The sequence below is a fragment of the Mesoplodon bidens genome (assembly GCF_964165515.1).
Source record: "Mesoplodon bidens genome assembly, chromosome: 13".
NCBI classification, from domain to species: domain Eukaryota; kingdom Metazoa; phylum Chordata; class Mammalia; order Artiodactyla; family Ziphiidae; genus Mesoplodon; species Mesoplodon bidens.
In genome coordinates this window covers 72,611,676-72,636,410 of record NC_138169.1, presented here as the reverse complement: position 1 = coordinate 72,636,410, position 24,735 = coordinate 72,611,676, and the positions used below count along the sequence as shown (strand labels likewise).

The following is a 24,735-nucleotide window of genomic DNA, read 5'->3' as shown; positions in this document are numbered from 1 at the left end:
TGTTAAAGTGCAGTTAACATTTAAAGCCAGGCAGTACCTTACCGTCATCCTCTTAAGAACCTCTTTCCTTGCGTCCTTCCCTCCTTTTTCCAAAAACTCCATAAAAGCTAAAACTCAGGGACTTACTGCTTTCTGGAGGTTCCCAAATAGCTTAAATATAAATAACGATGGTGAGCTTGATTTGCTAGTTCTCACTTGTATAAAGGGTAACAGTACATCATTATTTAGTCCTCTTACAGAGCAGATCCAAATGATGCAGAAAATTGCTGGTTAAAATTAACTGGCATCAACAGGCATACTGTGCTTTTTAAAAATCTAATTTCTCAGTTGATAAATAACTACAAAGTATTTTTCATTCTTTATGGATTTTCTATGAAAATGTGTATGAAGCTTGATTTCTGCTGGTGGCTCAAAAAGCTAGGGGCATCCGATAGGCTCAGACGCATCCTTATTTTTAATTCCTTCCTTCAAATTTAGCCACGTCCAAGAAGTGGGTTGAAGGCTAAAGTGGGCAGGGAGAGAACATCTTATTGGAATGTGACAGGTGGAAAGATGTCCCCCAAAAGTCCATTATTATATCTGGGTTCTCCTTACAAGTTGAATCATCCTTCAAATGACTGATAGATGCTTTGTTAGGGTCAAACAGCCTTCCTGCCTCAGAACAGGGCTATGTGAAATTCTACATAGTACAGAACGATTATGGTAGAAAACAGATGGAAAGACAAAGACTCTCATGTTAACTATAATTTGTTGTTCCTCAGACCATCCTTTTCCTATGATCTCTTCAAATAAGAGATGAATCTGAAGTAGTAAGGGTGGGTATTGATTTTTCCAGTAAGCTCCATCGAAGAGCTCTCACCAAATCAACTAGCCATTTTGTTATTCAATATTAATATTTGATCAGAGATTGGCTACAAATTATGCTAAAGTAAAGGCAATCTGAGTCCTGCATGAATGAAAACTACATGGAATTATAATATTTGGTCACATTAGCTTTTTCCTTCACTACCAAGCTAATAAATACTCATCATGGAAAATTCAAATAATAAAGAGAAGTATAAAAAAGAAAGCAAAAATCCCCTGAAATATCATTTCCCAGAGACAATCACTAACCTTCTGGTAAACCTCTTTCCAGATCTCCAAGCCTATATCCATGTAAGGAGAAGCAGGTTTAAGGAGTTTTACATAGACAGGCTCATATTAAAAGGCAGTTGCACAATCTGCTTTTTTCATTCAACAAAATGTTGAGGGCAATCTTTTTATGTTAATGACTATAGATTTACATCATCCTTTAAAAATGGCTGAATAGTATTCTATTGTATGATGGAATAAAGAAAACTAAGTGAAACCAATATCCATCTAATTTGTTATTAGCATTCCTGGAAGAGGATACTTAATTGTTGGAGGGTGGTGGTAAAATTCAGGTGAGAGCATGATGGTTGTATTTCATTACTAAACTCTCCTGGTTCAAATACCAATGGACACACTGAAGTGAAATATTCAAAGAGTAGGAATATGTTGTTGGAGAATCAAAGGGCTTGAAAGGTTGCCAAATTACATCATTGAGCGGCTGAGTATGTAAACGAACTAACAGCAACCGTGGCTTTTTCCTTCCCTTTAAAAATACTGCTTCACAAGACCAGTTCTGAGAAGATTATTTTCTGAACACACAGACATACATACAGATGTAATTCATCAAAACAGGAAGTGTTTTAATGCTATTCTCAGTGTAAGTATGTTGCACCCAAACCTTTTACTAAGTCTCACTTGAGTAATTATCCAACTAGTAATTCTCATTAACACTCATTTCTCAGCAAAGATTTTAATAGCTGATGGCTTTTGTGAGGCTCTATATTAATAAGGCTTCATTACGTTTTCAAAATATATTGCAGTACATTTACTGGAATCATATAAAAGTATTATCATACATCATTAGACCTAAACAATATGTATATAAATAAATCAGCCAAGCCCATTTGGGGAGAGCCACGGTAGATCTAACACTGCTTTCTGGACTCTCTCTAATTCAAATAAAAACCCACTATACTTCTGGAAGAGGTTTTATTGTATTTTCTTGAGAAAGTTGAAATGGTATTTCTGGTCTTCCACTTAAATTTTAAGACCAAGCTGGGTATAATTTAAGCAGGGAAGAAATGGGCCACATTTTAAATTCTGACATTGGGTTTAGAGGCAAGAAAGACCTGGGTGTTGCCTGAGTTGCTTGGGTGCTCTGTCTGCTGAACACCCACCCCTGCGAGTAACACAAGGTGCCCCTGGAGAAGAGAGTGCAGACGAAGGAAAGGAGCTGGGAAGGGCCACATGGACAGACGTGCAGGGTTAAGTGCACTTGGTGAAGCCCAGAGGCAACAGCAGGAGCCTGAACTGGAGGACAGAAAGAGGTGTTTCAAAAAGACAGCATCGGGCTTCCCTGGTGGCGCGGTGGTTGACAGTCCGCCTGCCGATGCAGGGGACGTGGGTTCGTGCCCCGGTCCGGGAGGATCCCACATGCCATGGAGCGGCTGGGCCCGTAAGCCATGACCGCTGAAGCCTGCGCATCCGGAGCCTGTGCTCCGCAACAGGAGAGGCCACAACAGTGAGAGGCCCGCGTACAGCAAAAAAAAAAAAAAAAAAAAAAAAAAAAAAAAGACAGCATCTAAGGAACGATCTTGATCTCCAGGGTGAGGAAGATGCTAACGATAATTCCATCAGTGAGCCGGGCAGCAACTCTGATAAACATAGAAAAAGATTCAAGGAAGGGATGAACATATCCAAATAGGACTCTGAAGACCTAGATAAGGGGGAAAAGGTTTACCACTTGGACATTCAGGAAAATACTGGGGAAAGTTTCACATCTGGCCAATTTAGGAGGTATCCCTTTATATAAGGAAGTATATTTTCTTAGCAGGAAGCAAAAGTGAACAACAAAAAAAGAAGAGATCTGGTTTTGTTTATTCCCAAGAATAAAGCATAGGGTGAACACAAGCTCCTGGAAAGCAGGGACCCGAGACTGCTTGGTTCCATGTCCCTAAAGCTAGGCTGGCACCCAGCGCTTCCACACCGGATACATGCCAAATGAAGGGAGTTTCACGTGGACACTCCTCTGGGATTTCAAGAGAACGGGAAATTCAGGAAAATGTGTATCAAAGAACAGTTGGTGTCACAGACACCACTGCGTTGGCAGAAAAGAACAGTTGGGAGAGACACTATCTACAGGACCAATGTTGCAAGAGTTGTTTATGGACTTGCTGTGGGATTTCAGTAGGATAAAATAAGAGTCCTGGGGTTACCCACTAGGAAAAATGAAGACTCGGTGACATCTCTAAGGAAAAGTTTAATATGAGCCCATTAAGATGCTGGAGCTATATTCTGGAAGAAAGGATAATAAGAAAACAGACTGGAAAGCTAAATTAGATGAAAAGTAGAAAAAGCTAGGACAGATCTGGAAGTTGTCATGCTTCAACAGCATGTGGTTAATTAAGCAATTTATTGTATCTCTTTTACATTACATTAGCTACTGAGTTTTTAAAAATCATTGTCACATTGTGAAGTCTTGTTTAAACTTTTATTTGCTTTTTTAGCTTTCAAAGCAATAAACTGAATCTCATAAAACATACTTGCATCCTAGGGTAGGTAACAGAATTTTATATTAACTCGCCCGGGTGGGGGGGTTGGTAATGCTTAACTTTTTTGTAATTATCAGGAGTAAGGTAATTAAAAAGAATATGGGGGGCTTCCCTGGTGGCGCAGTGGTTGAGAGTCCGCCTGCCGATGCAGGGGACACGGGTTCGTGCCCCAGTCCGGGAAGATCCCACATGCCGTGGAGCGGCTGGGCCCGTGAGCCATGGCCGCTGAGCCTGCGCGTCCGGAGCCTGTGCTCCGCAACGGGAGAGGCCACAACAGTGAGAGGCCCGCGTACCACAAAAAAAACCCCCAAAAAACAAAAAAAAGAAGATGGGATGGAGGTTTATCACTGAGGATGAAACAGTTCTATTATAAAACTCAGTTGCTCAAATTAATGAACACTGTAATCATAATCGAACAGAGTTGTTCCCATGTACTGCCAGTCAGTGATACTCAGAGTTTTGAAAATGTTTTAATAGCTTGGAAATGAAGAGCGTTATGTGGAAATTCAGAAAGCCAACGAAAATGAGATCATACAAACGGGGCATGAAGTTAATACGAGGCTGCCCTTTCCCCTGTGCCCTGTTGGCGTTGTCTGGATGCCTTGTGTAAATTAACAGCCTGAGCAGGGCTCCTTGCCCCAATTCCTTTCAGGCCAGGCCCTCACTTATATCTGAATGATGCCTAACTCTCTCCAAACACCCAACCCTCCCTACCCTGAATGCCTGGCCCTTCCCTGATGTCACCATGTCTCAGCTCAGGTGTCGCTGCCTCTGTGAAGCCGGCCCACAACCTTACTCCCAGGTTCCCCCTGTATTGTAGTTACTTGCTGATTTACTTGTGTCTCCCTCAGACTGAAAGCTTGGTGAGAGCAGACCCCCTCTTTCTAGGCTGCTAATTGTATTCTCAGTAGCCCCTGCATGCTGGCAGCTGGCACATAATCAGCAAGCAGTAAGTACTTGATATCTGTGAAAGAAGGGAAGGAGGACGCAAGGGAGCCTTTCCCAGCAAAAGCGGATCATGCACCACACATCGAGACCCTGCGGCATGTACACTTACCTGCCAGAAGGAAATGTGGCTGTCTGTGTTTGAGTAGGTGGCAAGATATCGTCCATCAGGAGCAAAGGCCACAGCAGTGATGGGTCCCTTGTGACCATGGATTGTCTGAAATAGAATTCAGAGTCATTCATCGTATGCATTGCACAGAACTGCTACGCATATGGATGCAAATACATTCAATGCTGAAAAAGTTATGTCATGGCTATTCGAAACCATTATGTTCTTTACTTAAAAATTTAGGTTAGGGCTTCCCTGGTGGCGCAGTGGTTGAGAGTCTGCCTGCCGATGCAGGGGACGCGGGTTCGTGCCCCAGTCCGGGAAGATCCCACATGCCGCGGAGCGGCTGGACCCGTGAGCCATGGCCGCTAAGCCTGCGTGTCCGGAGCCTGTGCTCTGCAGTGGGAGGGGCCACAGCAGTGAGAGGCCCGCGTACCGCAAAAAAAAAAAAAAATTTAGGTTAGAAAAAAAGGAAAAGCAACCAACGTTCTCTCACTGATACATCCAGGGGCTTTGACCTTATTCTGAGGAGTCCACCTGCCTCCTACTTGGGAGGACAGCATGAGTCGGAAGGAAAAGCATATGTTAACGGGCAAACCAATGTGTTAATTCATTTATGTCCATGAGAGGGAAGAATTTGACAATTAATTAGGAAGGTGAAAAACTGATCACCAAATCTCTCCAGGAACTTCATCTGAAATGAAAACCAATCAAAGCTGTATCATAACATCCCCGTTCTGGAAGGAGTCAAAAACTATCATTTCAACCCCTTAATAATTATACATCTTTCACATTTTATGCTTCATTTCCCACCAATAACCCTGTGTTTAAATGCATATGGCCACAATTAGTACACGTACATACACGCATGAATTGGAGGTTTGAGCACACATATAAATCAAATGCTATTAAAAACAAGTTAACAGGGATAATTCTGAGCCTTTGCCAAATAGCTATCATTGATTTAACCATGAATTTAAAAAAAGGATGTTGTATTTTAGACGTGGTCTTTGATAAAAGGTCTTTAGTAAGAAAAAATTACACTCACGTTTAATGATATTAATAGTTACTGAAAAGATTGGAATACTTAGCAAGTTAGCATAATACTGTATTGTTTCTACACAAACTATTAAAGACCGTATCTCTACCACACGAAGCAATATTCAGTCTGCTTACAACGGGAGGTCGGTCTCCCCTCTTGGTTTAGGAAGGAATGGGGAAATGTGTTCCCTTAAACTAAGGCAATGCTAGGAAGGGCCGTTTCCATCTGCTACTTCTTTTTTTTGAGGTATTTTTTTTTTTGCGGTCCGCGGGCCTCTCACTGTTGCGGCCTCTCCCGTTGCGGAGCACAGGCTCCGGACGCGCAGGCTCAGTGGCCATGGCTCACGGGCCCAGCCGCTCCGCGGCATGTGGGATCTTCCCAGACCGGAGCACGAACCCGTGTCCCCTGCATCGGCAGGCGGACTCTCAACCACTGCGCCACCAGGGAAGCCCCTCATCTGCTGTTTCTTGATGACGAACTGTGAGCCTTGAGTCTTGGCGGGAGCTTCAAGCTCACTGCGTGATTCAGGGCCCCTCCACGTCCGCCCTGCCACACCCACACTGTAAATTTCAGTAAGACACTTCTCACAATTCATATCTGAGTGATTACAATGAGGAAGGGAGACAGGGATGGGGGTGTGGGAACGCTCCTCAGGGCTTTCTGGGTTTTGTTCTTTCCTGTCATTAGACAAGGTGCTGTGGGATCCAAAATAATGCCTGTTTTTCAACACTCAGAGAAAAAAATGTTATACTGGTAGCACTGGGCTTTGGGCTGGCAGAGGACACTGCTCTGAGTCAGACTGCCGGCCTTGCATTTGGGCTCCACCGCTTACTGTGGAAGCTGGGCAAGTTATTTACGTTCCTTAACCTCAAGAGCACCCATGTCTATGAAGCAGAGATGACGATGATGATGTCGATAACGATATTGAGAATGATACCCATAATTCCTGCCTCAAAGAGCTTTGTGAAGATTAAATGAGTTAGTACATATATAGCCCTCTGCACAACGCATGGCACATCATAAGAATCCAATGAATATTATTAATATTTGTGTTACTCCTCCTTATTTAAAGATGACCAGATGAATATACTTGAAAGTTGCTAAGAGAGTAGATCTCAGATGTTCTTACCACAAAAAAGAAATGGTAGTCACATGATGGTATGGAGGTGTTAGATAACGCCAGGGTGGGTGATCAGTTTGCAATATATAAGTGTATCAAATCATCATGTTGTACACCTTAAACTTACACATGTTATATGTCAATTATATCTCAATAAAGCTGAAAAAAAACATCAATTACTTGAGTATGCCGTTTAATGAACCCCCCAAAAAATCATATACAAAACCAGGTTATACATATATTGGGTTTGGCCTACAAAATGATTTTCAGTTTCTGAGCCTATATTCTAATTCATTAAACATCATTTAAAATCAAGATTTCTAGCCTCTCCTGGAAAAGCCCGGGATTGCTTCCACTCTGGCAATCCTGGGCCTTTGCACGTGGCAACATGGGCCAGTGCCCTGTGGGCCTGGGCGTTTGCTCTCATGTCCCAGCCCTGACTCAAGTGGGTCTGTGTACCTAACACCCACTGCCTGACTCCCTTATTGCCTGTCTGGTCCCTCATGGCACTTAATGCAACCTTTCCATTAAAAATATTTCATTCAAAATAGTTGCTTCCATGCTCTGGGGTCCTGGTATGCATCAAGAGTGTGAGCACATTAAAAGCTCCTCTAAAAGCTTGCCCTTCTTGCAAGCCCCCCTCTCCACCAAAGTCCAGCTCCACGTAGAGGTGGATTCAACCCTCCTGCTGGAGTTAGGGCCCCTAAATCTCAAAGCAGAATGCTAAGCCTACCTCCTTCAGATTAGCACCCCTCCTTAATCAGCAACCAGAATGTGCTTCAGATAAGAAGAGAGTGCAACAGTGAGCAGGCTGTAACCCAGAAGGTCCAAAAGGATGTACCGACCCAATGATCTCCTTAACATATACCCCTCTGTGAGGTTGGCTAAGGTGGCCCTGTAGTAAATGCAGAAAGCCAAGCACACAGGCTCCTAATATTTCATATTATATCTTCATCGTTTATAGTGTTTGAAACGTCCACTTGAATACTTCCGTGTCAGCTGAAGACCCTCTTCATTATGTTATCTAGTGTCTCTGATAGAAGATCCTGTGAATTAAGTTCATCTTGGAATTTTCTGCCAGGAAAATGTTTATCTTTCCAGATAAATTTTGTTGGTTTCTTTTATCATGAAAAGATAATTACACAATCTCACACGAGCTTGCTTTCCTGCCACGAAACCCAGAACTATATTTATGCTCATTCTAGGTGTCTAGTAATAAATACTTCCTCCTCATTTCACTAATCACAGTCCTGTTTTCCTTCATTGTTTTTATTGTCAAGGTTAGATACTGAGTTTAATGTGTTGGTTTCTTTAAAGTCTGTTTTGAACAAAGGGGAACTATACTTTAGATCAGAACACATCAACACACACACACACACACACACACACACTCACAGTGTGATACTGCGAGGTGCCCCACAGGCTGTCTTTCAAAGCAACATAGAGAAAAACCACAGGGTACTGACTGCAGTGTCAGCTCACAGATCTGTTGTCTCATAAGAAAGCAAGTACCACTCATGGTAGCTCAGGGAAGCTCACTATTTTAAATGGTTTGGTACATCTGGTGAGTTCATTACAATCTCAGCCTGAGAGGTGCTTCAGTCCCCAGCGTAATGGAAATGTTGCCATTGTCTTTTGTTCAGAATCTCTGAATTTCTCTCAGATCTGCGCAGGCACCACCTGAACTGACTTCAACCCTCTATTCTGGCATTAGATGCAGCTGTGCGCGGATCACAGTGAACTTGTAAGTGCTTTGTGATGGGGCAAACCTAGTGGTTTGGGATCTTAAATGCTCAACTAGAAAGAACATTTTCCAAAACAACGGGTTTCAAAATAAAAGGAGGTTTGGTTTACTTTTTATACGTGGATGAGTATCATATACCTTGTTATATTTTTAGTCAAAGAAATTGCTGTCTTGAAAAGACAGAAATGGAATATAAAGAAATTAATCTAACTCAAGAAGTGCTACGAACAATAAAAGAAATCAAGCAATTACCCCTAGCAGGAGACAGAGTGCTGAATTGTTAAACACTCTCTCCCCCTTTTTCTTATGAAAGAAAAGGAACTGAGAGGCCTCATTAAGAAGGAGCAACGCTTGCACTTACCCAACAGTTTTTAACAGGCACCTTCAATGTGCTCGGCAAAGAAGTATAATTAACCCTGTTGTACAGAGGAGGAGAGACACGGATTTCCAAAATGATTTGGTCACCATCAATACAAGTTATGACTGTCTAGAATATTCTCTAAAACTGCCGTCTCTTCCTGGAGTTCCTGCTATTCAGCTTCCAAATGTCAAATTTGAGAATTGAAACCAAAATGTAGGACTCTACTGCACCCACTCTACAGACTGAACGAGATCAAAGAGAACATCTAGTAATTTCCAGGCCTCATCACTTTTTTAAAGGGGAGGAAAAAACTCCAGCCAAACAAAATTCCCTACTTTTAACATAAATTCTGAAGAAAAGATTTCCAAATGCAGGTACAATTTGCTATCATAATCACAAGGGAAAGGCTTATAAAGGACTGACCCATGTATTTTGCATAAGTTACTAAACTAAAAAAAAAAAAAAAAAAGGACTTTGACCGAACTTTCACAGCCCCAGGGTCTGTAGGGCCTGAGAGGGAAGGGGGCCACCCTGGTCGCAGGCCTTCTCGGGGAGCAGCACGGCTGGCTCAGGAGTAAAACAGGCAGTGACAATCTGAGGGGCGACTGAAAGGTCTGCTGAGCTGCAGGTGTGTCCCCAGTTGGCTGCGCATGGTCTCTGAAATTTCTACAAATACAATTACGCTTTCAGTTGAGGCATTTTCCCTAGCACGTGCTCTGGCAGACAGCAAACAGGACAAACCTGCTCTCATGAGATACAAGCACGGCAGATGCCTTGAGTTTAGGGTGAGCCTGAATGAAATGTCTATCTGTGTACAAACGCAGGAAATAGCTGGAGACAGGCCAGATATACAGGGAAGTGAGTGCTTAGGAAAGTGAGGATGAGCCCCAAAGAAAAGGAGAGGTAACAGCAAAGACCTACAAATACCTACATTTTCCTAGGGCTGGTCCCTTACTGATAACAAACAGTGCTACGTGAGGTTCAGGACACGCTCTCCTCTGTACCCGAAGCACCAACCAAACATTTGGCATCTCTTCCCAATGGCAGCCGAAGTCAGGAAAAGGCGGAGGAGGAAGGTGGACCTGGGTCTGATTTGCGTGCCTTGCTGACATCCCAGTACAGGCTGCTGATTTCCCAGCTGACTGGGAGGGAGGTAAGGGCTCAAGGCGGAGGGGAGACAAAGACATTGCTCTGAGAGCTTTGTTTGTTAGGCAAGGGGGAGACTCATCAAAAAAGAGCCATTTCAAAAGAGTAGAAAAGTTAAGAATTAATTATGTTTAAGAAAAAACTACCCCTTTCCTTTCTCCGAAGCAACCAATTTGTGAAAATTGTATTATATATTTAAGGTTCACCTGCTCAAGGAAACAAATGATTTAGGCAGATGATAACACATTAAACAAAAAGTCTCATCTATGGCCGGTTAGAAGGCCCGAGTCAAATTTAATTCCCACTATGAACTAAGCCTTCTGCAGCCTTTTTGTGTGTGGGATCTTAAGGCCATATGACGTGGCCAAGAACACTGAAAGGCCACCCATTTTCTTCCGTATGTGCACAGGGCTGCCTCAAAGCAGGCCAGGTGAAAATCCATTCTGTTTTCAAATCTCTCTAGAGAAGATGCCAAACCCTCCCCTAAGGACCCCCTTTCTGTGTTCAACACTGTGCTGTCAGGAAATTTTTCCTTTTTCAAATCTAAATCCAAAATGCTACAGTGTAAGTAGCCTGTTTCCTCTGTTCTAGCCTCAGTAGAGATGGAGAACAGCTGGTCACCAATCTTAGTATAATAATAACCTTTTATAGACTTGAAGGCTGTTACTGCAACTTGCTCCTTTTTTACTTATTTATTTTTTATTTTCAGGATTTAAAAAAAATTTCAGTGACTATCATGTAACCTTTCCTTTCAGGTCTCATTTTCCAACTCTTAAAATAATTTCTGTAGCTTTTTCCTGAAACTTTCTCCAAGCTTTCAAATCATGACATCTTAGAGTTGGATGGTATCTTAAAGGTCAACCACGTCTCAAAATGTGGGATTTCAAACGGGACTGAGTGCTGGCACAGGCAACTGGCTGTCGTTATAGTTTCTCATAACACCAAGCAGGAGGTCAGGACTATGCTTATTTTATCACAAACCTGCCACTGTGGCTGGAAAAGCTGGTAAAGTTGTTGGCCTGCAGATGGCTGACACTCCGCAGTCCTCACACCTGTGGGGAGAGGCAGGGTCCCTGAGCCCACTGCTATCATGGTAGATGAAGGAAAACTCTTTTCCTTGACCTTAAACAGAGGTTTAAAGATTAGAAGCTGCCTCACCCCTCTTCACGGGTGGGGAAGGAGGTGGATGGTGGCCCCATTGTTCTCATCAGCAGTCTCTCCTCCTGGGGCCCTGAAGGCTTTCACCCTCCCATGAGCTCACCTGTGCCCCCATAGAGGCAATACCTACCTACAAGTACCATAAATAGGCACTTCTTGAGGAAAGAATCATAAAACTAGGGGCCCAGCTCTTTGTCACTTGGGACACAAAATATGGAAACTAAAAGTATTGACCAAGATGGAAGTCGATGGGAAATGCACTCCAAACATCCTCTAGCATTGAAAGGAGCCCAGCTTCTCCTACTGGCTGTACTATCCGCGACTGTGTAAGTACATCTGCCTCGATGCTGCGCTTTGGTGGTTCTACAATGATTTTGAACAGAGATCTGAGGGTTGAAAATGGGTTGTTCAACTCAATAATTTCTTTTCTTGATGGAAGGACAAGCCAATATTTTTTATTCACATTATGCCAACTCTATATTATAGAGTCAACCCATTGTGGCATTTGCCAATCCAAGGGGTATCAGAATGATTTAATGAATTGAGTTATTTTCTATCGCTATCTAACTGAAAAGAATATATATTCAGGGCAAAGGACAAGTAGATATGATATCATTTTAACATCTTAATGGAAAACAGATTTAAGGATAAATATAATAAAGTTCGCTATCTTAAGTTTTATTATAAGATATAATGCCTCCAGTAAACAGACTTTATTCCCTAAAAATAGCTGCAGCATTTACTGTACATTTTCAGTTACTGAAAGTTACTTAAATGTCATTTGGAAATAAACTGACTGACACTGATGAATTAAAGGAGATTTTCTGATATCTACATATTGGTAATCCTTAAGACACAGGCAACAGTTTTTGAAATTTCTTTGTGGAGGAGTATAACCAACATGTGTGTGCACAACAAACTTATCCAGGAATAGTAAGAATCAAAAAATGCTCAAGATTGTTTCACTATTGTAATTTAGGCATTAGTAAGAATTTCAGATTTTTAGGATACTGAGGCTTATATTTTCACTAATATCAATTATACATTATCAAAATTAAATTTAAAAAGGAAGATCTACAAATGAACAAGTAGAGAGTGACCATTTAATAGTTGATTTCCAATCTTAAAATATTGTAGCCATCATAACAGCAACCTCTATGAAAAAAATATCTACTGGTCTTAGGCAATGACTCCCTTCTATTCAATTGAGGAACTTTTTCAGATTCAAATAAATTTTCCATAAGTCTCACCACTTAAAGTCTTTCTTTCTCTTTTTCTTGCTACAGATAACCAGGAGCTGACCACACATGTGTACCTGTACACACACACACACATGTGTACCTGTACACACACACACCCGTCTTCTGCTTTACTAGAGCAAATATTTTCAGGATGAAGTAACTAAAAAATACCCACTTAAATTATAATAACTGATGTAGTAGGTTTGTGTTGTGTGTGAGACTCTTTTAAGCTAAATAATGATAACAGAAGAAAAAAATCTAGTTTAAGACATAATTCCAACCGTAACATTTTTCATATACGTTAACATTTTAAAATAGAGTCATATTTAAAGATTATTCATGGATACTCAAATACTGAATGCCTATATGATTTAGATAAATGTGCTTCAGTTTCAAATAAAAAGGATAGAGAATAAATTAATTGTTATCAACTATTCACACTGCTGGTATGAAATAATTGTAAGACATTTATTAAAGTATAACCTTCTGTAGCTTTTAAGAATATTCAAATGTTTTCTATAGTTCTCAGACCCAAAGCTAAGTATTTTTTATCATATTTCTAATATAAATCTATTCAAACACATGATCGAAGTCTTAAAATGAACAAAGGTTTGCTTTTGTATTCTCAGACTATGAAGATTCTGATCAAAAAATTCTGTTGCTAAATATTCAAAGGATTCCTGAGAAATTGGACCAACATAAAATGGTTATATAATTTTTCAAAGAAGACAGGAGAAAATATTCTTAAAGATAATACTGTGCCGCAAAAGTAAAGCCCAATTGCTTCCACTTGGAGTTCCTTAGGACATGAACTGTTGTATCTCTGTGCCCTCTCAGAAGACTGCACGCCCTTCCATAGCAGCCTTCAGCAGATACGTGTCCACATGAACCAATGGGAACAGCAATCACATTCCTGAGGAGTCGTCCATCCAGATGGACCTCAGCATTTTCGTGGGTTCTGATTTGGGTTAAGGCGAACACAGAAGATGGTTTTGGCTAGAGCCTTAGGACAGGGCCTTCACACATGTGCTCTCCCACCTCTCTTTGGCCTGGTACAGTGCCTGGTGACACAAAACTGTCTTATGCAGATTGTACTAATATGGAATTTTTATTTTTCAAAATCACATTTCAAAAGGATCTAATGTTTTCATCATTCCAAAAAGGGAAGTGACTTGAAAGTGTTAACAAAACCTAAAGCATTACATAAATTTCTAAAATTCATACGTGTATTAACCAATATATTACTATATCTTCTGGCTCATATTTATTTTGGAGAATGACAGAGTACATACACTAATAGACAATACAGATTCAAGAATTTTATACTTTTATGTGTGGTTTATTAGGCTTAACTTATTAAAACAGAAAATCAGATTAGTCTGGAACGTAACCTAATTAATACTGACCTATATTACAAAGTCTATTTCTTTTGTTAAGTCAAGACATGCCAAATTAGAAAACTGTAAAATCATCCTCCTATCTTTGAAGTATCATTCCATATTTTTAATATTAATATAGTAATAAAACAATAAAATAATATATGTAAATTTTTTCCAAATAGCAATTGAATTTTAAAATATTCCCTGGCAATTACTATGGCAAAATAGCACTGATATGACTTGTCAGCCCTGACTTATTCTTAGACTACCCCATCTTCATCTAGGGGATTAAAATTTGACCTTGTTGCTCTTTTGAATGGACAAAATTTTCCAAGACACAATTTGCTTATTTGTAAAATAAGGATAATATCTTTCTTGCCTACCTCATGGGATTCAGTATTTTTTGGAGAAATGTACTTTAAAGTGTTTATCAAGAGCTTATTATGTTATAAGCCCCATGTTAGATGTCAGTAGAAAGATGAGACATGGCCCCTTCCAGTGAATCTAGGAGACTGGGACAGGTTGACAGTAAGCAACTAGTGTGTGATATATGAAATGGCATAACAGAAATGTGTGTTAGGTGCCATGGAAACACAGATGAATCGGCAGCAATTTCTGTTCAGGGGTAGATGTCAAAACAAGATACAGAAAGAAGGTGGTAGTGGAGTTGAGCTTTAAAGGAGAAGTTGGCCTGAAGGACAAGACTTGAAAGGCCCAGATCCCAGCAGATAGGTGAGGCAGACCTGTGAGAGTGAAGATGTGGGAGAGGTCCAGGAATTGTCCCTCTGCCACTGGGAGTGTCAGGGGGCAGAGGACGATGAGGAGGGACAGATTTGGGGATAAGGGAAAAAGCTAGCTATGGCCAGGTTATAAACTGCCTTTTTCTTGTGCTAAGAAATTTGGACTTAGTTCATAGTCCCAAACTCCATAGGGAGTTTCCCAAAGTTTTTAAATAAGAGAATGGTCAGATCAGACCAGTTTTAGGAAAATTCTGGCAGAGAGAGGAGAGAAATTAGAGAAAAAGGAATGGTTGGCAGGCAAATATAGTAGGTAAATTAAGAGTTGAATGAAGAACCAGATGCGGGCAGGAAAGAGAGGTCCAACTGGGCGGGTGGTGATGCTGTTTCCTGGACAGGGAAGCATAAGAAAAAGAAAGTGCTTTTAGTGGGGATGGGAGGGGTTGGTGGGACATCATCAGGGGGAAATAATGAGCTTAGTTTGGGACATGTAGATATTAAGGTGGAGGGCTTGAGCAGGTAGTTGGAAATATGTCAGAAAATGAGAAAGAAAAATTTGGAGCTCAGGAAAAGATTTATAGAAGGAGAGACAGATTTGGGAGTTATTAGCACACAGACAGACGCTGAAGGCATAGATCCTGCACTCGGCAGTGTTCCTGGCACACAGCAGTCTCTCTGTGACTATCTGTTAAATAACTGAGTGTAAGGGGCTGAGATAACCCACGAAGAGCAGAAAGAGTGAAAGGAGCAAAAGGATGCGGTTAAAACGACAGAGGACACTACCAGTGTAAGGCGTGGGCAGAAAAGAAAGAGCTGGTCTATTTTACAATTTGTAGACTTGAAATCTCAGTTTTTAACTAATATTTTTAAGTGACAGATTTCAAACTTGTCCCCAGCATACAAGTCACTTTTCAGGTAGAGAATTTTGCGATGAGTCACTGCAGTTAATAACCAACAAAATTGCTTTGAAGTCTGATAATAATTTTATATTTTATTTATTTATTTATTTTATTATTATTATTGTTTTGCAGTATGCGGGCCTCTCACTGTTGTGGCCTCTCCCGTTGCAGACGGAGCACAGGCTCCGGACGCGCAGGCTCAGCAGCCATGGCTCACAGGCCCAGCCGCTCCGCGGCATGTGGGATCTTCCTGGACCGGGGCATGAACCCGTGTCCCCTGCATCGGCAGGCGGACTCTCAACCACTGCGTCACCAGGGGATCCCACAATTTTATATTTTAAATATAACTCTTTATCAAGCAGTAATTATTTAACTCAGATCAGTAAATAATTTATTAAAAAGGCAGATTGCTAGCATCAAAAGCATATATTTGAAATTCTTTTTTTTTTTTTTTTTTTTCCGGTATGCGGGCCTCTCACTGTTGTGGCCTCTCCCATTTCGGAGCACAGGTTCCAGACGTGCAGGCTCAGCGGCCATGGCTCACAGGCCCAGCCGCTCCGCGGCATGTGGGATCTTCCCAGACTGGGGCACGAACCCGTGTCCCCTGCATCGGCAGGCAGACTCTCAACCACTGCGCCACCAGGGAAGCCCAATTTAAACTTCTAATTCCAAACAGCCAATACTAATCAACTGACAAAACTGACAGTCCAATTTCGCTAATTTTAACTTTGCTTAAATTTCATCAGTTATCCACAAATTCTGATATTTCAGAAAGGTCATTATACAAGAGGGTTAAGACTTCCCTGAGTATAACTATAAAAAGACAAAAAAGATATACTATTAAAAGGAAAGACAAAAAGGATTTAAAACGGAACTTGTATGCCTGTGTATGTGTGTATGCATGTATACACACATATGTATTTGGTTGCTCACTTTGATATATAGATCCTTTTCAAAAATGAAAGGAGAAATATTTTAACCAAATTAATGATTTATAAAGACTCATATTAATGATCACAATCACCAACTTTGTTCTAATAGAAATTTCACTGATTTACTAGATTCATAAACTAGAATCAATGCAAGATATACTGGATAATTTACTACTAATTATAGTCATACAATGCATATTTAAGCAAGCACTCCCTATAGTTTGGTCAAAGAGAAGTCACTTACACATAAAGGAAAATGAATTAAATATCCTCTTGCTGAGAATAAGCTCTACAGGAATATCTATTTGATACCCCTAGAGTGGGAGATATGCTGGCTGAAACCTTTTTATCTTTAATGCAATCACATTGTCTAATGATAAGCCAAACTAAAAGGCCAATTTATTATGAAATTCAATATCAGGACCATCAAACTCTTTAGCACTTAATAAGCAATTAATATTTGTCAATGAAAAAATGTTTTGGTAACACAAGGTGAAAATCAATAACCCTAGCCCACTTGTTGCATTCTGTAGCACTGACAAGCTATCCAAATAACTACAATCCTTAAGGGAAACAACTGCTTTGATGTTTTAATTTATGTTCTTCCCAAGGAAACATGAATCCTTTGAAGCTTTTTGTTTATAACTCAGAATGCACTTTGTTAGTAATCTGCTTATAATTGCCATCATGTATGTAACCCACAGATGTGTGCCTTAAAATAACACACTATGACTTATGACAAATACTATTAAAAGCGTACTTAATAGTATGCACACTAATTTTATTCACTTTTGAGCAAAAGCATGTAAAACTCAAGCAATAGCCCTCCATTTAATATAATATTTTCCTTTTAGGAGTAAGTATATAAAGAAGGCAGCATGGACACATTTCTGAAGGCTTAATAGATTATATATATGAATTCTGCATTAGCAAAAATGATTTTTAATAGAAGTATGATTTTTATTTTAGAGTTTTTCTTTAAGAGAATAACGCAAAAAAAGAAAACTAAGAATTACCTATAACGCCACCACTTTTTTTTTGAAGTACCTGTAATAAAACTGGAAACCCTACCTAACTATTCTTACTAATTAGATCCCAGGCCTCAGAAGAACCACCATGAGCCACTTGGCATACATCCTTCTAGACTTTCTATTAGCTTGTCTTTGAAATCATAAAGTTTAGCAGTTTTTTTCTAGTATGAACAATTTGGTATTCCTCTACACTATTTTATTTTTTTTAATAAAAATATTTGTTCAGAGATGAGACTTGCAGTTGTTAAATCATTTTAAATGTTAAAATTAAAATTGTGCACCATGTGGTGAGTGTATGCTCCCCCCCACACCCAAATCTGCTTCTGCTTTAAAAAACAACAACAAAAAAGAGAAACATTATTTAACACATTGAATTGCTTGTATAGCTTAGAAAAGGTAGAGACTCACTACTATTTTTGTAAAACAATAAAAGGAATAAAAGGCAGGTGTGCTCTTTTAAAGGGGAGGGTTCTTGAGGACCTTCAAGATGGCAGAGGAGTAAGACGTGGCGATCACCTTCCTCCCCACAAATACGTCGAAATACATCTACATGTGGAACAACTCCTACAGAACACCACCTGAATGCTGGCAGAAGACCTCAGACTTCCCCAAAGGCAAGAAACTCCCCATGTACCTGGCCGTGTGGCTGACAGGGTCTTGGTGCTCCGGCCAGGTGTCAGGCCTGTGCCTCTGAGGTGGGAGAGCCGAAGTTAGGACATTGGTCCACCAGAGACTTCCTGGCCCCTCGTAATAGCAGTTGGTGAGAGCTCTCCCAGAGATCTCCGTCTCAACAATAAGACCCAGCTCCACTCAACGACCAGCAAGTTCCAGTGCTAAACATCCCAAGCCAAACAACTAGCAAGACAGGAACACAACCTCACCCATTAGCAGAGAGGCTGCCTAAAACTGTAATAAGTTAACAGACACCCAAAATACACCACCAGACGCGGTCTCGCCCACTAGAAAGACAAGATCCAGCCTCATCCACCAGAACACAGGCACCAGTCCCCTCCACCAGGAAGCCTGCAAAACCCACTGAACCAACCTTACCCACTGGGGGCAGACGTCAAAAACAAAGGGAACTAAGAACCTGCAGCCTGTGAAAAGGAGACCCCAAACACAGTAAGTTAAGCGAAATGAGAAGACAGAGAAATACGCAGCACATGAAGGAGAAAGGTAAAAATCCATAAGACCAAACAAACGAAGAGGAAATAGGCAGTCTACCTGAAAAAGAATTCAGAGTAATGATAGTAAAGATGATCCACAATCTTGGAAATAGAATGGAGAAAATACAAGAAACGTTTAACAAGGACCTAGAAGAACTAAACAGCAAACAAACAATGATGAACAACACAATAAATGAAATTAAAAATACTCTAGAGGGAATCAATAGCAGAATAACTGAGGAAAAAGAACAGATAAGTGGCCTGGAAGATAAAATAGTGGAAATAACTACCACAGAGCAGAATAAAGAAAAAAGAATGAAAACAATTGAGGACAGTCTCAGAGACCTCTGGGACAACATTAAACACACCAACATTTGAATTATAGGGGTCCCAGAAGAAGAAGAGAAAAAGAAAAGGACTGAGAAAATATTTGAAGAGATTATAGTTGAAAACTTCCCTAATACGGGAAAGGAAATAGTCAATCCACTCCAGGAAGCACAGAGAGTCCCATACAGGGTAAACCCAAGGAGAAACATGCTAAGACACATCTTAATCAAACTATCAAATATTAAATACAAAGAACAAATATTAAAAGCAGCAAGGGAAAAGCAACAAATAATATACACAGGAATCCCCATAAGGTTAACAGCTGATTTCTCAGCAGAAACTCTGCAAGCCAGAAGGGTGTGGCAGGACATATTTAAAGTGATGAAAGGCAAAAACCTACAACCAAGATTATTCTACCCGGCAAGATTCTCATTCAGATTTGATGGAGAAATAATTAAAACCTTTACAGACAAGCAAAAGCTAAGAGAATTCAGCAGCACCAAACCAGCTTTACAACAAATGCTAAAGGAACTTCTCTAGGCAGGAAACACAAGAGAAGGAAAAGACCTACAATAATAAACCCCCCAAAATTAAGAAAATGGTAATAGGAACAGGCATATCAATAATTACCTTAAATGAGAATGGATTAAATGCTCCCACCAAAAGACAGAGACAGGCTGAACAGATACAAAAACAAGACCTGTATATACGCTGTCTACAAGAGACCCACCTCAGACCTAGGGACACATACAGACTGAAAGTGAGGGGATGGAAAAAGATATGCCATGCAAATGGAAATCAAAAGAAAGCTGGAGTAGCAATTCTCATATCAGACAAAAGAGACTTTAAAATAAAGACTATTACAAGAGACAAAGAAGGACACAACATAATGATTAAGGGATCCATCCAAGAAGAAGATATAACAATTGTAAATATTTATGCACCCAACATAGGAGCACCTCAATACATAAGGCAAATGCTAACAGCCATAAATGGGGAAATCGACAGTAACACTATCATAGTAAGGGACTTTAACACCCCACTCTCACCAATGGACAGATCATCCAAAATGAAAATAAATAAGGAAACACAAGCTTTAAATGACACATTAAACAAGATGGACTTAATCGATATTTATAGGACATTCCATCCAAAAACAACAGAATACACTTTCTTCTCAAGCGCTCATGGAACATTCTCCAGGATACATCATATCCTGGGTCACAAATCAAGCCTTGGTAAATTTAAGAAAATTGAAATTATATCAAGTATCTTTTCCGACCACAATGCTATGACACTAGATATCAATTACAGGAAAAAAACTGTAAAAAATACAAACACATGGAGGTTAAACAATAAGCTACTAAGTAACCAAGAGATCACTGAAGAAATCAAAGAGGAAATCAAAAAATACCTAGAAAAAAAATGACAATGAAAACACGACAACCCAAAACCTATGGGATGCAGCAAAAGCAGTTCTAAGAGGGAACTTTATAGCAATAGAATCCACCTCAAGAAACAAGAGATATCTCAAATAAACAACCTAACCTTACACCTAAAGCAATTAGAGAAAGAAGAATAAAAAACCCCCCCAAATTTAGCAACAGGAAAGAAATCATAAAGATCAGATCAGAAATAAATGAAAAAGAAATGAAGGAAATGATAGCAAAGATCAGTAAAACTAAAAGCTGGTTCTTTGAGAAGATAAACAAAATTGATAAACCATTAGCCAGACTCATCAAGATAAAAAGGGAGAAGACTGAAATCAACAGAATTCGAAAGGGAAAAGGAGAAGTAACAACTGACATTGCAGAAATATAAAGAATCATGAGAGATTACACAAGCAACTCTATGCCAATAAAATGGACAACCTGGAAGAAACGGACAAATTCTTAGAAAAGCACAACATTCTGTGACTGAACCAGGAAGAAATAGAAAATACAAACAGACCAATCACTAGCACTGAAATTGAGATTGAGATTAAAAATCTTCCAACAAACAAAAGCCCAGGACCAGATGGCTTCACAGGCGAATTCAATCAAACATTAGAGAAGAGCTAACACCGATCCTTCTCAAACTCTTCCAAAATATAGCAGAGGGAGGAACACTCCCAAACTCATTCTATGAGGCCACCATCACCGTGATACCAAAACCAGACAAAAAGTCACAAGAAAAGAAAACTACAGGCCAATATCACTGATGAACATAGATGCAAAAATTCTTAACAAAATACTAGCAAACAGAATTCAACAGCACGTTAAAAGGATCATACACCATGATCAAGTGGGGTTTATTCCAGGAATGCAAGGATTCTTCAATATACACAAGTCAATCAACATGATACACCATATTAACACATTGAAGGAGAAAAACCATATCATCATCTCAACAGATGCAAAAAAAAGCTTTCGACAAAATTCAACACCTATTTAATGATAAAAACCCTCCAGAAAGTAGTCATAGAGGGAACTTACCTCAACATAATGAAGGCCATATATGACAAACCCACAGCTAACATCGTTCTCAATGGTGAAAAACTGAAACCATTTCCACTAAGATCAGGAACAAGACAAGGTTGCTGACTCTCACCACTATTATTCAACATAGTTTTGGAAGTTTTAGCCACAGCAGTCAGAGAAGAAAGAGAAAGAAAAGGAATCCATATCGGAAAAGAAGACGTAAAACTGTCACTGTTTGCAGATGACATTATACTCTACATAGAGAATCCTAAAGATGCTGCCAGAAAACTACTAGAGCTAATCAATGAATTTGGTAAAGTAGCAGGATACAAAATTAATGCACAGAAATCTCCTGCATTCCTATACACGAATGATGAAAACTCTGAAAGAGAAATTAAGGAAACACTCCCATTTACCATTGCAACAAAAAGAATAAAATACCTAGGAATAAACTTACCTAAGGAGACAAAAGACCTTTATGAGGGTAACTGTAAGACACTGATGAAAGAAATTAAAGATGATACAAACAGATGGAGAGATATACCATGTTCTTGGATTGGAAGAATCAACACTGTGAAAAGGACTATACTACAAAAAGCAATCTACAGATTCAATGCAATCCCTGTCAAACTACCAGTGGAATTTTTCACAGAACTAGAACACAAAATTTCACAATTTGTATAGAAACACAAAAGACACTGAACAGCCAAAGCAGTCTTGAGAAAGAAAAACGGAGCTGGAGGAATCAGGCTCCTGGACTTCAGACTATACTATAAAGCTACAGTAATCAAGACAGTGTGGTACTGGCAGAGAAACAGAAATATAGATCAATGGAACAGGATAGAAAGCCCAGAGATAAACCCACGCACATATGGTCACATTATCTTTCATAAAGGAGGCAAGAATATACAATGGAGAAAAGACAGCCTGTTCAATAAGTGGTGCTGGGAAAACTGGACAGGTACATGTAAAAGAATGAAATTAGAACACTCCCAACACCATACAGAAAAATAAACTCAAAATGGATTAAAGACCTAAATATAAGGCCAGACACTATAAAACTCTCAGAGAAAACCATAGGCTGAAAACTCTATGACATAAATCACAGCAAGATCCTTTTTGACCCACCCCCTAGAGAAATGGAAATAAAAACAAAAATAAACAAATGGGACCCAATGAAACTTAAAAGCTTTGCACAGCAAAGGAAACCATAAACAAGACAAAAAGACAACCCTCAGAATGGGAGAAAATATTTGCAAATGAAGCAACTGACAAAGGATTAATCTCCAAAATTTACAAGCAGCTCATGCAGCTCAATAACAAAAAAACAAACAACCCAATCCAAAAATGGGCAGAAGACCTAAACAGACATTTCTCCAAAGAAGATATACAGATTGCCAGCAACACATCAAAGGATGCTCAACATCACTAATCATTAGAGAAATGCAAATCAAAACTACAATAAGGTATCACCTCACACCGGTCAGAAAGGCCATCATCAACAAGTGTACAAACAATAAATGCTGGAGAAGGTGTGGAGAAAATGGAACCCTCTTGCACTGTTGGTGGGAATGTAAATTGATACAGCCACCATGGAGAACAGTATGGAGGTTCCTTAAAAAACTAAAAATAGAACTACCATACGACCCAGTAGTCCCACTACTGGGCATATATCTGGAGAAAACCATAATTCAAAAAGAGTCATGTGCCAAAATGTTCATTGCAGCTCTATTTACAACAGTCAGGACGTGGAAGCAACCGAAGTGTCCATCGACAGATGAATGGATAAAGAAGATGTGGCACATATATACAATGGAATATTACTCAGCCATAAAAGGAAACGAAATTGAGTTATTTGTAGTGAGATGAATGGACCTAGAGTCTGTCATACAGAGTGAAGTAAGTCAGAAAGAGAAAAACAAATACCGTATGCTAACACATATATATGGAAACTAAAAAAAAAAAAAAAAAAAAAAAGAAATAGGTTCTGAAGAACCTAGGGGCAGGACAGGAATAAAGACGCAGATGTAGAGAATGGACTTGAGGACACGGGGAGGGGGAAGGGTAACCTGGGACAAAGTGAGAGCATGGCATGGACATATATACACTACCACATGTAAAACAGATAGCTAGTGGGAAGCAGCCACATAGCACAGGGAGATCAGCTTGGTGCTTTGTGACCACCTGGAGGGGTGGGATAGGGAGGGTGAGAGGGAGACACAAGAGGGAGGGGATATGGGGATATATGTATATGTATAGCTGATTCACTTTGTTATACAGCAGAAACTAACATGCCATTGTAAAGCAATTATACTCCAATAAAGATGTTAGAAAAAAAATAAATGGAGGGTTCTTTAAAAGGGAAATAATATGGCTGAAGAAACATTTTTTTATATAATATGATAATAATTTTATGGTGAATGTCTTAGTTTAACAGTCAATTGAGATTAATATGTAGATATGGCATTGTAGTTTAAGACTGTACTATAAACCATAGATTTTAAATTTCTGATTATTCAGGAGTCAGAGTTTATAACTGCTTTAACACAGTACTTAAGCTACAGAGCACACAACCAGTCAACCTAAGAGTACTCCTTAAAACCACTGCAAACCTTCACAGTCAAGGTTTGAGTTAATACAGAACAGAAAAGACCATTTCTGGATCTTTGGAAAGTTTAAAACTTAATAAGAATTCTGATTCATACTTCCTGTTTCATATATTGAAAGGTCAGAGCCCAAAGTTAGAGCTCACAGAAAGGTAGATGGTGCACGGAAGGTGAAAAAAAGATTGATATTATGAGAACATTTTTGCTTCTTAAATTCTTGATATTAATTTTGTATTAAAATATAAGAAATAATAAATCATTCTGTTTGTAGTTCTGTACACTAGAGACAGGCTGTGTCACTCCATGTGATTCCATATGCAATCTGGTAATTTTTTTAATATCACACACCAGAGATACTTTCACATGCAGGCTGCTGCAGCATTTCCATAAAGGCAGTCATCCAATAAGAGGTTTGGAATTCGGTTGTTTGCAACTCTGAACACAATTATGTATAGAAACAATGCCATGAATATGAATAACAGTTAGATTTCTAGGCCCGCTTCCAAAAGCCTATAGAATTCTTAATGTTTCAGAATTTATAGTGCCAGTTCAATCTCCTAAGCACTATTTATAACAGTTTCTCTGGGGAAAAGCATGTCAAGGTGCAAGTCAGCCATTAGGAACCTAATTACCTGTTGTAGACACCAGGTTCTTATAAGTTCTAACATCTTTAGATATATGAGGGCATATATATGTGTTACTAAGCCAGC

General features: G+C 39.6%; 1 protein-coding gene across 6 annotated transcripts in view; it reads right to left on the bottom strand.

Moving 5' to 3' along the window:
- Nucleotides 1–24,735, bottom strand: part of WDR7 (WD repeat domain 7) — a 363,724-nt gene that overhangs the window by 4,413 nt on the left and 334,576 nt on the right. For all 6 annotated transcript variants that reach the window (XM_081251713.1, XM_081251715.1, XM_081251714.1 and 3 more), the window contains one exon: nt 4,681–4,785. In XM_081251713.1, the coding sequence (XP_081107839.1) occupies nt 4,681–4,785 (105 nt within the window). The remainder of the gene's footprint in view (nt 1–4,680; nt 4,786–24,735) is intronic.